Here is a 16916-nt window from a genome sequence, read left to right as displayed (position 1 = left end):
CTTACAGTTTCTGCATGTATTTATAACATTCCCATTGCCCAAATGTCTACTGGTGGTAAACATTTGTTATTCCTTCTATACATGCAAGTAAATAACACACGTTTAAAGAAAAACACAATGTTGAATAATATGTAATAAGTTTAAAAATGAGACTGTTCCCAGTCTCAAAATACAGGGTGGTCCAAAATTATCTTTCCTATTTTAAAATTTAATTATCAAATATCTAAGGAAATACAAGCATGCAATTTTCAATATCTTGTAGCCCAACACAAACAAGTAGACTTCTATGTGTGCACCATTAGTGGCTCTCAGTAGATCTAACCGATAGTCCATATCAGTCCGTGATCGCTGCAACATGTCCACAGTTACAGTGTGGGATGGCATCCATTATCCTAGTCTTTAGCTCCATGACGTTTGCTAATTGTGTGTGATACATGTGCAATATCCTTAACATACCCCAAAAGAAAGAATTTTAAGGGAGTGATGTGTAGTGAATGCAGAGGCCACAGAACTGGCCGACCATGACCAATCCATTGTCTCGGAAACTTCTGATCTAGGAAGCATCTGACCAGCAAATTCCAGTGAGGTGCAGCTCCATCCTGTTGAAAGATTGTCCATGGTTGCATTTCCTCACATTTGTGTGACCACAAATTGTTCTAGCACGTCAAGGTACACATTCCTGTTAACAGTGCTCTCAGCACAAAAGAAAGGAACAATAATTCTGTCACCATTGAAACTGCACCACACATTCACCTTTGGGCTATCATGCACAATTTCAAAGTTGTCATTGGATTTTTTCAATCTTCCAAATGTAGATATTATGATGATTTACTTTACCCGAGGTATGCTCAGTACAAAAACTAGAAATATCTTGTCTTTATCTATGCATCTATGGAGGTTCACCACAAATGTCTTGCACTTTGGTCTGTCATCTGGTTGCAGTGCTTGTACCAACTGAAGTTTGTAGGCATGCAGATGAATTTATTTGTGAATGACATGGAGCAGAGATGGTTTTGGCACGTTAAGTTCTCATGAAGCATGCCAAAGCAATTTTCGTGGGCTACGCTGAAACAATCATGTATATGTTTGATATGTTCATCACTGACAGAGAGTCTTCCAGCTTCTGGTTGCTGTAACACATTGCCTGTCTTCAAGAGCTCCTTCATCCACTCCTGAATAGTTGGTTTTGATGATGGTTCTTTCTTGTACTGGTGTCTGTAATTATGCTGCACCAGTTACTGACTTGGTCTCTGCATGCCAAATGAAGAAAAAAACATGATAATAAAAACTGTTTGAGTTGGGCTACAAGATGTTGAAAACTGTATGGTTGTATTTCCTCAGTTATTTAAGTATTAAATTTTAAAATAGGAAAGATAATTTTGTACCACCCTGTACAATAAAAACATTATGTTTTCTTGCTTAATAATCTACTGTAAAAAGATCAAATACTGTGAGACTAGGAATGGTCTCATGTACTCTACATGTCTTGAAGTCTTACTACAGCATCGTCGGGATAGAAAAATTTTGTAAGAGTTAAGATGCAAAAAGCAGTAGGAGTTGAGACATTGTGGGTGTAAGCACTCAACTCCTAACCCTTAACTGATTTTCAATAGATGCTGCTAGTTTAACATCACCATCTAATAGATGGAATATCCTCAATGCATTTGGGTGCTATGACCACAGACATTATCCATTATGACTAAATGTTGACAACTAGGACTGATAATGAAAAATATTTGTTTAATTTTAGTTCTATTGTAATGTTTGTTTTATATTAAGTTCATTATTGTTTTATAGTGCTGATTTAATCACCTATTGACAATTAATGTAACTGAAAGTATTAGAAATATATATATACTTCCTCTAAAACCACTTGATCATATGTACATATAAATTTAACTTAAAAGACTTTCATGTACACCATGGTTAAGAAAGTTTAACTGACTTTGCCTCTTACCTTAACATTGACAATTCTATTAAATATACATATGAGATTGAGAAAAATAACTGAAATAACAGAAAATTGGAAATTGCTATTTACTGAAAACCATTCTTGGGAATCATGCCCCCACATCAAAATTCATGTCACACTAATTCTCAAAAAATCGTTGCTTTTTATTCTTATGTGGAAAGAATTTTAAAATTATGTTGCAAACAGGAAGATACTAACAACAAGTTATTGTTAATTAAGTATGTAGCAGTAGAGAGAGAGGTATTAACCTTGACACTGTCAACAAAGCTGTCATGAAGTTAAAAGAAAAAAACGGGGATGAAAATATTACATTGAACCCACTCACTGAAAAATAAAGAAGAGCTTGTATTACCATTTGTACCTGGTTTACTTTGTTAAGTAATGCAACAATTTAAAAAATACAGTACTGATATATAGATTGATGAACAAGGTTAGCCAGATTCTCAATAAATCTAAAGATAAAAAGAAAAAACTGGTATATACAAAATAACATGTGGATGTGGGAATATTTATACAGGACAAACTAGATGATATTTAAAATACAGATTAGATTAACATAAAAGATATATTAAACATAAATACAAAGATCCCACCTTTAGCTGAACATAGTAATGAAACCAAACAAAGGATTCAATGACAAAAAAAATTATTTTGGCATAATCTGCAAGTATTAATCATAAAAATATCCATGAATAAACTGAAATAATCAAATTCAATAAAAATAATTTTAAAGTATTAAATACGGATGAAGGACCTGAAGGAAATGTTAACTCTTGAAAAAAACATTTCACTCCTGATGCTGACTTCAAAACCAGTAGTGTATGAGGTTGTTCCCAGTACTTTATCTTTACACATCGATTTGTTAATTTTAAAATAAGTGATTCTTTAGACACTTGTTTTTTTTCTTTAAACATTTATGGTATTGAAAATTTACACAAGTGTTGTCTTCATCTTAATTTACAGGCTTCTTACAGCAATCAGTCTCAAGCTAGCATGTACATGATTCTTTATGGACTTCTTGGAAGGTATCCTATTCAAATAGGCAGTACAGGCTCTTGTATAATTGACTTGGCTTAATACTGCCTGTAGACCATTGGATGAAGAAGTAACCTGTGGATTTCTGAAATATCCAAATTTCTTTATTTCCCCAGATAATTTATATTGGGTTTCTCCAAAGTTCTGTCGCTTGTTTTGCATTCAGCTCTTATCTCAGGATCCAGATAATAGTCATACGGAATAGGGAGCTAAGCCAGTTTTGGTGTGTTTGTTAATAACAAATTTTGTGTTCAATTTATTCTTTCCTGAACTACCATTTTCAAAAGTTTAGATTTTCTGCTGGACATCAGTGTACCCGATTACCACATATCAAAATTATTAAACATATAGCTAAATCTCCTGTATTTTCCATAACAGATGCATATATTTTGTCTATATATTTCTAAATTAACATAGTCTTTACTTGGACTAATAATCTTTTTTAACATACTATCAACTTTAGTCTTAAGAATCATACCTGTGCTGTTGTTATGTCTCTTAAATAATATTTTTAATTTTAACACTACTTTACAGAGAGCTCACAAACCATTCATCTCTTTAAAGAACAAAAAACATAATACATTTAAATGTGACAATCTTTTGAACTTGCATTTTAGGTTGAAGCAGAGCAAACAATTTAGAAATTTTTCCACTGAATGACAGCACTGCTGTTTATGCTTAGATTGTGTAAGAATAAAAGAACATGCAGATTTGTTAATATTATTATGAATCTTTTTAAAGATTTATTCTTTGAATACTTAACCTGTTATGTTAAACATCTCTTGGTATTAGTTGCATATCCACAGATTATAGGATATTTTGTAAAAATTAATGTAAAAACTTGACTCTGTGAAAAACCTATTTCTACGAGAAAAAAGAAAACCATATATTGAAATTTGAGAATTATATATTGGATAACAAATGTGGAAATATACTGCAACATTACCCTATACATTGCATCATGTTCTGTGGTAGGAAGGTTAATTTACATACGAACAAACAAACTTATATGCCCCAAATTTGGGCTTTACTATCAAATTATTATTTTTTGCTGTTTTACACATTTTAATAAAAGAAACATAATTTATTCCCCTGTATACAACAATATAATTAATAACACTAAAACTAACCTCTTGAAAGCTTACAATAAATAGATATTGTGATAAATAAACACACAGTTCATATCCATGGTGTTGCTTCATCCGAATTAGTGTTTTGTGTGTGTATTAGCAAAGCTATAAATATTTAATTAAAATTGATAAGTAATTATTTACATCTGCACATAGACAATTGGAACAGACATGGCCTACTGGTTAATGTGTCAGCAAGGCTGTATTAAGGATTTGCAGAGTCTGGGGCAAATTTTGAGCCCCCCTCAGAAATGATCTTAATTAATAAGTAAAATACAATTCAACACTATTTATTAATTACAGTTTGAGCAATATACAAACACTAGCAAGAGGTAAATAATACATAAAATGCTAATTCTAATATTTATAATGAATATAAAATAATTACAAATAATTTTCATTAAAGAGCCAAGCAAATATTTATGAAACAATGAGCTGAAAAATGTGTTAATGAAAAATTACAAAATAATAGGTTTATACAAAATAAATAATACTGCTGTTGTCATAATGACACAGTTACAAACATATTTCAATGAGACATTCATTTTTTCATTAAACTTACTCTTTTCTAAGTTGAAGGGTTCTTTATTCCAGGGTCCTGGGGTATTTGACCTCCTTTAATCAAGCTCTGTGTGCCAGGCTGCCAATCACATGGCCCAAGATTTAAAATACATTATGCCCCTAAACATACTCTACGCTTTCAGCAGTGTGTACATTATAAAAGTGATAGTCCCTCTTGTTGTTATTTGGTTCAAAGAGTTGGACAAACTCTTAAAGGCAGAAAGTTCTACTAGTTAGCTGCTCTTCATCTGGTTAGCAGTTCAAAATTAAGGACAGATACACCTGAACCTTAAACGTTTCTGACTTAGCTAACTTTAATTTAATCCATATATCTATATATAAGGTGCTGCTCAGGTTGAAAATTCCAATTTCACAGACAACTAGTGATAAAATATTTCAATATTTTATTTATATGAGTATTAAGTCAGGTTCAGCTATTTCTAAAATAGCCATCACTCACTTGATTTAGTGGTGAAGTCAAATTCTGGCCGTACAAAAGCTCTTCTTCTTTCCTCTAACTCCTGGGATGGAATTAGTCCAGTTGGACCCTTAGAATCCAAAATCCTTGCCTTTAACATAAACACAGGAAAAAGTTGAAAACAACTGATAAAATTGCTTTGTTGGTGAAAAGACTAAATAGTATGTGATAAGACAAATACAATAAGCTGAAAATTACATAATTGAGAAACTAAAGACATTGATGTGAGTTCTGAAAGATAATATTCTTCATGTGCTATAGAATATCTTTACGTTTTAAAATATTAGGTAACAGTTTCATTTCTTACATGTTGCAAAGAAATATTCTCAAACTATAGTATTGGAAAATTTAATACATATATATATTTTATATATTAAAACTAAAGAATTGTTTGTTTGTAGTTAAGAACAAAGCTACACGAAGGGCTATCTGTGCTCTGCTCACCACAGGTATCGAAACCCAGTTTCTAGTGTTGTAAGACCACAGACATACCGCTGTGCCACTGAAAAACAAGCTAAAGAAGAAAAAAACTAATTCACTCAGGGAATCTCATGTTTACTCTTAACAATTTGCTCGAGACACAAAATAACATTTTATCTGTGTATATTGCTTCCAGAAGATTAGTAACGTGTGTTGCATGACTTTATTTCACATTCCACCTTCTTGCAAAAAACTGTTTAAAGATACTATTTTTTTCTTTTAGTATTTGAAAAAATACCACAATGGAATTACTTTCAAAATTACATGTAAATTAATACTTTTTAATGGAACTTTAAAAACTCAATAAAACTTGTGGAGTAGTAATCAACACATTGGAGGTAAAATATATACATATATAAATTTACTTTGAAACCACCACATATAGTCAAATGTGACATTTATAGTCAAATGTGACAATACAAGTTTAAGATGCTCTGGCTGCTAGAGAATGTTCTAAATAACTGGGGATTTTAAAACTTTCATAATATCACCTTGCTGGAAACTACAAAAGCAGTAACATGGATTTAACTTTCTTTCTTTCTACAGTAAATTTATGTTTTCATTATGCTATTACTAAATTACTGAGTTTAGCATGCCATTATGTGAATGTGTGTTGTTTTAAAGTTGACTAATAAATTTGTAGGCCCTGTGTCAGGTTGAATGGATTTTACTTACAGTGAAATGGTAGGTCTGCAAAACAATGGGCGATTTGAAAAATATATTTATTATGAAGTAATTCTGTGTTCTTTGAGTAACTGAGTTCATGAGAAGAAATAAACAGACTGGATATGATTTGATATAAAAATTCAGTGAACAATTTTTATCATTTACAAACACAAACATAGCGTGTGTAATTGCTTGGAAAGACAGAGTCACTTTTATTGGATTAAAACTACTTTCTCTCTTTCCCAACTGCTTTGGTTGAGATAGTATTCCAGTCTGATTAAATTGCACATTACTTAGTTATATGGTAATACCATGTGACTGGTCATTCCCACTCAAACATCACTTGACCAACCAATGGAAAATACAATTTTACAGCCATACTCCCACAAGCAGACATGGTGTTATCTCAAAAGAACAAAGCAACTTATTATCTTTACTGACAACATGTTATGAAATGTGCACATACACCTAAATAACTGAATAATTTCAAAAAATTCTATAGTAAAACAGGAAAGTAAAAAGTGCATGGTATGCTAGTATACCACACATTTTCTCCCTCCCTCCACTTTTAAATTTTAGAAACATTAAACCTATACATGCACACTGATAAAGGACTATTGTAACCTTCTGTCCCCTGTAAACAAAGATGCAATTTAATAATTAATTTTATGTAATAATATCTTTTAACAATGAAAAATAATAAGTAATAAAAACTTTTTGTTGTTAAAAACCATTTAACAATGAAAAGTGATACATGTTTAAAAACTTTAACAAGGATCACATAGTCAATAAACATAATAGAGTCTTTGTACACATTTAACCACCACTTTATACACTAGAATAATGGATAAAACAATTATAGCAAATCACTACAATAAAAATAAAATATACACATATTAATACAGGTACCCTTAGAAACCACAATGCAACATATTAAGAGAAGAACATATAAGCAAATAAATAAAATATAACCTTCAAATACATATAAATGTAAAATATAACTTAGAACACAAAATAAGCCCTTTAAATACAGAATGTGTAAAATACTACAAGAATATTAATACATAATTACAATAGTGAACCCTTTAACAATAATATAGCTTAAAAATGATTTACAACAGTGCAATAAGAAACCTTTCATCATAAAATCATAGTAAACAAAAGAAAACCAAAATTATTTCACACTCCATTTCAATAAAAGTAAATCCTTAAATGATTATAATGCTCAACAAAAATTCAAAGATTAACACACATATATACATAATAAATATACATTTTCATGTAAACGAAATTGTCACCTTATTGCATAGACAGTAATAACAATAGACCCATTAAACCAAGTAAAACATAAAGAATGAAGGAAAAAACAGAATAAATTAAAAGTACACATTAACTTCAACAGCAGTGATGAGGTCTGAATATCTTCACCCTCACCTCTAAAGATGTGGTGGATCATAGACTAGCTTTTTTTAGTGTCTCTAATAATCTCCCAGGTCTGGGACAAAGCTCATATAGTAGTTCTGGGTAGATGGTTAACCTAAGACTAAACCTTGGTACTATGTAAGAGTCTGGGTAGGACAGTCTGTTTGAGGTATATCTACTGCTTCAGATTTCTTACTCTCATACAACCAGTTTGATGTCACTACTTCATTCCTTCACTACAGAAATTGACTTGGCAATAATGAGAATATCTCTCATACACTAGTGGTGCCTTTCCACAAAATCATCAATGAGGATGTTCTCATGATGCACTGAAGCCATTCCATGGTATGCTTTACCATGGAAATGGCAAAGATCATTTGTGTGAGTGGCCAAGTTCTCTATGGTACCCTTCTTTTAACTTGACACAATGGATTGCACAATTTTCCATCAGGTAGAATATTCAGAGCAACTCGACAATGACTGTCTCACAGTCACAATGCTATACCTTTCAAGTACTAGGGCTGGATAGTCCAGGTTCAAGGTCAGCCTGCTCTATAAACCCTTCATTGCAAGCAGTTTACCCGTTTGAACTGCTTCAGGAGATGGTCCAAATCTTCCTTTTCTGCACCCTTGAATTTCAGGAGCAAAATATGTTTTAACTTGCACATATGCACCTGTGGTTGTAGGCAGAACTTTCCCTCATGAACTCTTAGGCATAACATGACTAAAATGTCCTGAATGTTGTGGGTATAACATGCTCAGGGAGTCCAACTTTTAAATGAGTAATTGGTCCCTGTTCCAGAGTGACAAAGCAACCATGATCTATGGTCACCTAAGATACCTTCTAATTTAGAATGCTCACAACTACACCATGGTTCACCACTATTGACCATTTGATGCCTGCCATCTCACATGCTGGTGAAGGGGCTCCTGTTGGTGAATATCTTTCTCCAATGGCATCTCCAGTCTCTCCTGTCTTCTTTGGGTGGCTTCAACCAGAGCTGGGATTAAATCACTCCGGCTGTACAGACTATTCCATTGCCATACCAGTGATACAACCCTCAGCTTAACTCATACTGAGGTCAATCCTCAGGGAGGAGCATGGTGCGCTAGACATTGACAGCTCTCCTTCCTGAGTTGTAGGCTGCAATTAGAAAGAAGTTATGGACATTTGTAGCATTGCAAAAGTCCTACATAAAGAAGAGAACTTCTCTCAGACTCAAAAATTCTCTCAAATAGCTACTTCTCTTTAGTGATGACTCTTCTTTTTGGTCATAAATCTTTCAAGTTGTGTAAAATATCATTTCCTCAAAAACAAAGGCTTTCTGAAATTAATAACTCAAGAGTTGTACTAAAGAGCAATACATACACATCAGCAGAAACTCCACAATAAGATATTCTGTGGTCATGGCACCAAAAGTTTCTCTTTCCTATCCATTTTGTAGAATGTACTTTCAGGTCAAACTGATTTTTTTTAGAGTGACAAACAAGACAGTTCTGTAGAATAAAGAAAAATTTGAGCAAGGTATTTATTACAAAGTAATTCTGAGTTCTTGGAGTAACTGTTGTATTCATAAGAGGTAAATTGAGAATGGATAAAGTTGTATAAATATTCAATGAATAGTTTTTATTATTTACAAGCACAAGCACAGTGTCTGTGCTTGCTTTGAAATGGTCACTTTTATTGGATCAAAACTACTTTTTCTCCTACCTGCCTTGTTTCAGATCTTATTCCAGTCTGAATAAATCCTATGTTATTTAGTTAGACTTTGGTATAAAACTTACCCAGGGTGAGTAGTACTACCCATGTTACAGGTCATTCCCATTAAACTTAAGGGAGGTCTTAACCTTGAGGTATCACCTAACTTACCATTGAAGGACACTGCTTTATATGTTCATGCATAAGAATAGACCAAGTGTTATATCAAGGGAATGACAAATAACAAAGGTAGCTTAAACAAAGCAACTTAACAAATTTCTTGACAAATGTGTTATTTGAAAGGTGCAATAACCTGAATAACTAACAACTTTTGAAACATTCTGTATTAAAACAAGAAGGTACAAAACGCTTAGTAAACCTACATACTATACCTATAATAATAATAAGCTTCATATTCATGCAAATGTATAATCTCCATTCTAAAACCTGGTGGCATTTGGCATTTTTCATTCAGTCCACAGTAGGAGGAGGGATACTGGTCAGAACATATGTGATGTGAGGATTTACTTAACTGGACCATCTCCAACCAACATCTGCCCCCCCCCCAAACGGGAACCACAACTGGGGGATGGTAGGTAGGAGGAACATCTCAGTCTAAGAGGCAAACTAAGATATATATATATAATCGTAACACGACAAAGTGCTTTAACCAAAACCTGGTGGAATCTGGAACTGTACATCAGGTCTGCAGTAGGAAGGGAGTCATGCCATCAACACATGATTCTAATCATGACTGGGCCATCTACAACTAACACCAGACCCACCAGGAATGTACATCCAAAGAATGGTAGGAAGGAGGAATGCCACAGTGGGAAAAAGCAATCTGTCAGATATATATACATTAATATACAGTGTAGTGCTACAACCATAACCGGGTGGTATCTGCAATTGTACATCAGATCTGTGGTAGGAAGTTCTATACATCATTGATACATGCAGAATGCCACCATCCTATTCTAAACTAAGTGGCATGATGCATCACTCAGGAGGACAAGCCTCCATGGTCCACCACCCCAGCAACTAGGAAATAGTAAGTGGCAAGGACTCCCATTCTCCACTAGAAGAAAGAAGGAAAAACTTGTTAGAGAGTCCACATGCAACAGGTGACCACAATACCCTATTTTGAAAAGCAGAGCTACTACAATAACAGAGTCAATCAACCAACACCCAACAGCATCTAGAATTATATGTCAGATCTACAGTAGCAAGAGGTTCAAAGCCATGGAGTATCAGAGATGGGCAGCAATCCCTGTTTGCTTTACACATGTGTACATGAGTGTACAGTCTGGGACAAACATATTTATGAAGCAAAAGACTACTAAAGAGAACTACTAGCAGGCCTACGAAACACCCAATCTCTACAGTATACATAATCTAATCCTGCAACATAATTGTTTCAGCATAGATGACACTTGAATGGAGGCAAACAACCAACATCTGGCAGCATCTGGAATTGTACATCAGGTTTGTGATAGGAAGAGCTATAACATAACTGCCATCGAACATGGTCACAGGATAAGCAGTGCAAATTTTCAACAAAACAAAAGTATACCTGGTCAGGCACCACTTGCTGCAAAGTTGGATCCACAATAAACTAGCGAAAAGGAAAAATGCTCAAGTAAATAAAGAAATAACAAAAACATAGTAAAGAAAAGCTACATCTGTAGTATAAAGGAAAATGTTGAGAAATTGAGAGCAAAATGAAGCATGTCTGTTCCATACTATTGCCAATCAAAAAGTGATTATTAAGTGCAAATGTGGAGAGGGTGCTGTTACAATAGGAGTTGTGTCATGCTCCTATTAGTGGAGAGTTGCTGCATAATCATTTACATTTGCAGAAATGGGAGGTAGAAGGCTAACAGCAAGTAGTGAAAACTTGCACCAATAGAGGATAGTACTAATTGAGAAAATTATTTTGTGAGTGGATATGGATATCATATCGAAAAATATAACATAAAAAAAGCTCATAGCATGCACTTAATACAACTAACTGTATTATGGAATACTTTTTTTTAGAAATAATAATAAATGGACAGATCTTTGCAAAAAATGTCTTCTGTGATGAAGATAAAAGATAAATACATCCAGTTACATGACAATTTATTAAATTAAAAATATAATTGCACTGAAGCAATTAATATACAAGCAGAGGTCAGATCTGTAAATCACACAGAAAACTTAAAGGTTTCATATTTACCTGCCACCAGTTTGGGTCTTGTTGATTCAAAATTTCTAATATATTTCCTTGCTTGAAACTTAGTCCTATTTCTTTACATGGTAAAAGGTTGTCCTTGCTGGGATCATAATTATACAAAGCTTTGAGATAGCACTGTAACAAAACAAAGTTATATTTACAAATATGATTCCATATATAGTTACAAATTCCTGTTACCTATATACATTACCTTTATATGACAGTTGTTCTTGATAGTGTTGTAAATTGAAGCAGTGCATACTTCAGTGGCACCTAACATTTTGTTTTGCTATGAATAACAAGCTAAATTCTTACATAAGTTTCAATTTCAAAGAATATATGAGTAAAACATAGGTCTATTATATTTTTAGTAGAAATGAACTAGGATCGACAAACCATGCCAGAGCATACAAATGATGTTTTTATGTGTTTTAAAATACATTTTTTCCACATACATATGCTCTCTTTAGTATATGATGACTGTTATAATTATATAAATTTCAGTTTCTAACACAAGTAGGCCTTTGAAATAAATAGAAATGAACAATGAGAACAGTATATTGCATTTCAGGCTTCAGTAAATTTAAGCCTATAACCTCATAAAGTTCATAGGACTAAAATGATTCTTTAAGTATATGAAAGTGAATGTTGTATGAAATATCTACTTTGAAAGAAACTAATATCAATCTACATCTAGATAAAATAAATAATATAAAATATGCCCATCAGTGCCTACATAAATGCAACACAAGCTGTATTAGATAATCCACTAACATTGAACATTTCTTACAATTAAATCAGAATTTTGTGCAGTAGTAAAAAGCTCATCTGGGATATGTAAGAGATAGATCAAGGCTATTAACATAAATTGTTTTTCACCAGGAATAAATGAGTATAAGTAGAAAAACAAAACATTTTTTTACACAATGTGGAAAGAACACATGACATAATTAATAGCACATCACTCTAACTACAGTTAAGCAATTTTAAAGTTTGTTCAAAGGCAAAAACATTTTACATTAATTTTGTAAAAAAAAAGTGATGAATCATAAACAAGATACATACACCAATAGTAAATATTTTTTTACATCTACTGTTAATACCCAACATGATTGCTGATGTATTTGACTATGTTTGTATGAACTTGTTTCTCAAAGATAATACTAGTATTAATAATTTCAAAAGACAGCATTTCTGAAAAGTAACTATTTAATAGTTTCTTTGTATAATACATATACAATTAAATACTAATTTTTACATATGTTTTAAAACCTTAAAAATATGCAGAAATTAAAGTGCAATTTTTTTCCCAGTAAAAAGAAGTATGAGACTAAAGCAGTTAGAGATCCTTATAAAGTTATTTCCAAGTTTTTGAATAAGTTTAAAAATGAAGCTAGAATATACAAGTTTATTATATATTCTGAAAACAACTTACACGTGAGGAAGGAAAACTGTCTTGGTATGCAGACATAATCTTAAATGTTATACTTCCATCAATATTCTTAAGCTGTTCCTGAAGTTGTTGAGGGGTGTGAACCTCAACCCCATTAATTTCCATTATATTATCACCAACGTGAAGGAGACCTAAAAATATAAAAACTACAGTGAAAAAATGAAACAAATATTAAAGGAATTAACATAAATCTGTGTTTCATTATATATATATAATTTTCAGATTACTTAATTATGCTATCACTTACACAACTAAGTTTTTCAGGTCCTAATTTCAGTCATATTACTTATGTCAGGGGTTATCAATGGTTTATAGTGTAGTGGTTTTATATAAGAAAATCATCAGCCATGATTGTAGAACACACTGCAATTTTTAGTTACAGCTCAACAGTGTTATAAAAAAAAAAGATAATATCTCATTTTTCAAAACGTACACTTTCTAAATACGTTTGTTTTCACATCACAACTATGAAAATTAGCATAATTTTATTTACTTTCCATAAAGGTAATTTATTTAATGCAATGATGACAATATAAAAAAAGCTATATCTACTTAGTTGTCACTTCATGATACTGTAGTACTATTAGTTAAAAACCATTTTCCTGGCAAGTATCAAATAGAATCTTCTACAATAACTGCAGAGTTCACCAAGAAGATTTACTTAAATTCTTATGGCCAAGATACTTCAACTGAGTAAATAAACTGTGTAAATAACAACCTGGACAAGTTTTAAACAAACAAACAATACAGCAGACAGTTCTTCCTCTCCTTTCTAATACTGTTCAGTTTGAAGAGTTCCTTCTCTTGAGTTAGAATACCACAATATTAAATACAAAGTTCTCCAAGCCAAAAATAGATATTTACTGCAGCCAGACAAAGTGAGAGTTGTGTCAAGAAAGTGCACCTAGATTCCAAACATTAACTTGCTTTCTTTGTCCAGTGGACAGCATCACCTGGTGACATCTGTTCCCTGGCAGTATTTGTTAGTCATCAGTTTCAGTTGATATCATAATCAGCCAGCAAAGGATATTCTAGTTTCAACTTGCTTAAACCAGGCTCATTGTACAGCAGTGAAATATCTTTATGGACAGCATACATACTAGCAAACCTGAACCATGTTGTCACCATGACAGATTGAAAACTAAATTATCAATAATTTAGAAAAATTCTATGTTACTACAGAAATTAGGGCTGAAATTACTAGAACAAGATAATACTAGAAAACCTGAACCATGTTGTCACCATGACAGATTGAAAACTAAATAATCAATAATTTAGAGAAATTCTATGCTACTACAGAAGTTAGGGCTGAAATTACTAGAACAAGATAATACTAGAAAACCATGGTTAGAAGACCATGGTTTGCTTACAAACCACAATATTATAAATATATAATAGTAGATGCTAAATTAGTCAGCACATGTCTTGTGTCAAATATCACTGCATTTTGTAAGTTTTCAAGGTATGTTGCATTTGCCTCTTGATCCATAACTAATGTCTAGACTCTAGAAGAACCCAGTGGTAAACTATATATATATAAACTCCATAAGCAATAAACTCTTTCAAAGTTTCATGAAGAATTTTAATTGAATTATTAAAGAGCTAAATTTGATCCTGCTCAAGTAAATGCCTAAATTCTATGTATAAAACCTTATATCATTAGCTTTATAAAATTACAAAATGTATGTATTCTATCTAAGTATTTAATCATATTTTTTTCTAGATAGTGACATTATTGTAAACCTGATGTGGGAAAGTCATAAACTTGTACTATCCTCTAGCTTAGAAAAAGGTTATATACCATAATGAATGTCTGAAAGGCTTACAAATGCTTTACTATTTTTTCTGTACCATGCTCTCCTAGAATAAGTTCATACTGATTTGAAGAGGTAGCACAGAGATCTGTACAAGTTAATGCGAGTTGGGATTTATCTTCCTTAAATGTATATAACAAGAATGATTGTAGGATACCACACTAGAACGTTAGACTAACTTAAATGTCTGGTATTCTTTCTATTGTCTTCATCTTTTGCAGACATATGAAATCCTTTTTCTCTCTCCTAGCAACCAGAAGTCTTTATAACAAAAACAGAAGCTAGCCAGTACTGATAAAGTCCAGAAATATTTTATTTGTTGTATGAATAATGATTTTATTTATAAATACCATTTTATGAGATTTAATCCCAGCTATACCAACTAGGAGGTCAGTGGCAGCAGTTCGGTGGACAGTCAGAATTGTGTCTTGACTCTAGATCTAGTTCTTCCCCATCTGACTCATCCTGAACAGCCTGATAAGTACTTTCAGCTCCTTCCTTCTCATTTTCAGGGGTAGAGCGGGATAAAATAATGGTTTCATATTCACCTGATTCGATTACTTCCTCTTCTGACTATTGTCAAGCCAGTTTATCTTAAATTCATTTGTCACATATGGACACAGCTGGTCGACATGCACTACATACTTGCATGTGCCCCTCAACTGCTGTAACTCATACATTGATAGTCCAATTATTTTTAGCACATGGTGAGGTCCAATCCAGCTGGAGCTAAGAGGCTGCTTGTACATACCAAAGCCATGCTCAATCTCCACTTTGGTACATTTGTCTAATCATAGCACCTCTTCTGTCACATGGTGCCTTTTCCTAGCTGTTTGCATGCAAACTCATGTGCATTAATTAATGCAAACCTTAAACACTTTAAATATTCTTGTGGAAATTGTGGGACATCCACTCTAGCTGGAAGATTATACATCACATCTGCATGGAGCAAAACTTGTAGGCTGAACATGAGCATATTCTGTGAACAACCTGTTAATCTCTGTTCAGTTGTGTGGTATGCCATCATGATGTAGTGTGTTTGTCCCAGTCAGTTTGGTTGGGGTTAACAAACTTAGCAAGCATATACTTGACAATCTGTATTACCCATTCCACTAAACCATCAGACTGGGAGTAATAAGGTGAAATGCATGTCTTCACCTCACCCAACACTTTATATAACTCCAAGAACAGTTTGTTATTAAAGTTAGCTCCCTGATCTGTGTGGATCTCTTCAGGTGTTCTGAGCTGGGCTATCCAGTGCTCCTTAGCACATAAGCTAAGGACTGTGTAGGAGTATTTACCAATGATTAACCTTGGTCCACTTTGTGAAGTAGCTGATAAATACAAATATACACAGTTGATCTTGTTCCATATCTGGGAGTGAACCAGCAATACCCAGGATTATTCTCTGCAGAAGAAGACCAACAATTATTTGCTGGAGTTTATCCTCTTTAGGCCAACTTTTTTCTCTGGATGGCAAACACCATACAGTGCCACACCAGCACTGAATGTCTTGACTTGAATGCATCCATCATTGAACATTAGCACAAGTGCATGTAAGACCTTGGTAACCTCATTAAACGAAGTCTGGAGGATCTCGTGCCTCAAAGCTCTGGAGACCACTATCTGTTACACATGCTGAAAACCACTGCTCGGTGGTTGATAACAATGGTACACCTCACCTTTCTAAACTCCAACCATCCACTAGTGGAATCTCCTACTGTATGGCTTGTCATCACTATAGAAGAAATTATCTTAACTCTCACATGGTGTCCAGGATCAGGACATTCAATGAGTTGACAAGGTCTCACCATGCAGCAGGAAAATCATTCTGTGTTGCCGTGTTGTGGGCCCAGGTGATAATGCATGATGAAACCATGCTCTTCAAAAGCTGTTATCCAGCATGTTATCATCCCTATCTAATCAACCATATCAATATTCAGGAGCCATGAGAATATGATTATTGTATGCAATTCAACTTTATACTCCAC

The 16916-nt window shown here is 33.2% G+C and overlaps 1 protein-coding gene across 3 annotated transcripts in view; it reads right to left on the bottom strand.

Annotated features, from left to right (window-relative positions):
- LOC106460736 (MAGUK p55 subfamily member 6-like) overlaps positions 1 to 16916 on the bottom strand; it is a 111594-nt gene that overhangs the window by 32533 nt on the left and 62145 nt on the right. For all 3 annotated transcript variants that reach the window (XM_022387512.1, XM_022387511.1, XM_022387513.1), the window contains exons 6-8: positions 13094 to 13242; positions 11662 to 11793; positions 5159 to 5267 (exon numbers count right to left, since the gene is read on the bottom strand). In XM_022387512.1, coding sequence (XP_022243220.1) covers positions 5159 to 5267; positions 11662 to 11793; positions 13094 to 13242 — 390 coding nt within the window. The remainder of the gene's footprint in view (positions 1 to 5158; positions 5268 to 11661; positions 11794 to 13093; positions 13243 to 16916) is intronic.

Source organism: Limulus polyphemus, unplaced genomic scaffold (genome assembly GCF_000517525.1).
Source record: "Limulus polyphemus unplaced genomic scaffold, Limulus_polyphemus-2.1.2 Scaffold826, whole genome shotgun sequence".
Taxonomy (NCBI): Eukaryota; Metazoa; Arthropoda; class Merostomata; order Xiphosura; family Limulidae; genus Limulus; species Limulus polyphemus.
The sequence above is the reverse complement of the archived record's forward strand: the minus strand, read 5'-3'. Positions and strand labels throughout refer to the sequence as shown.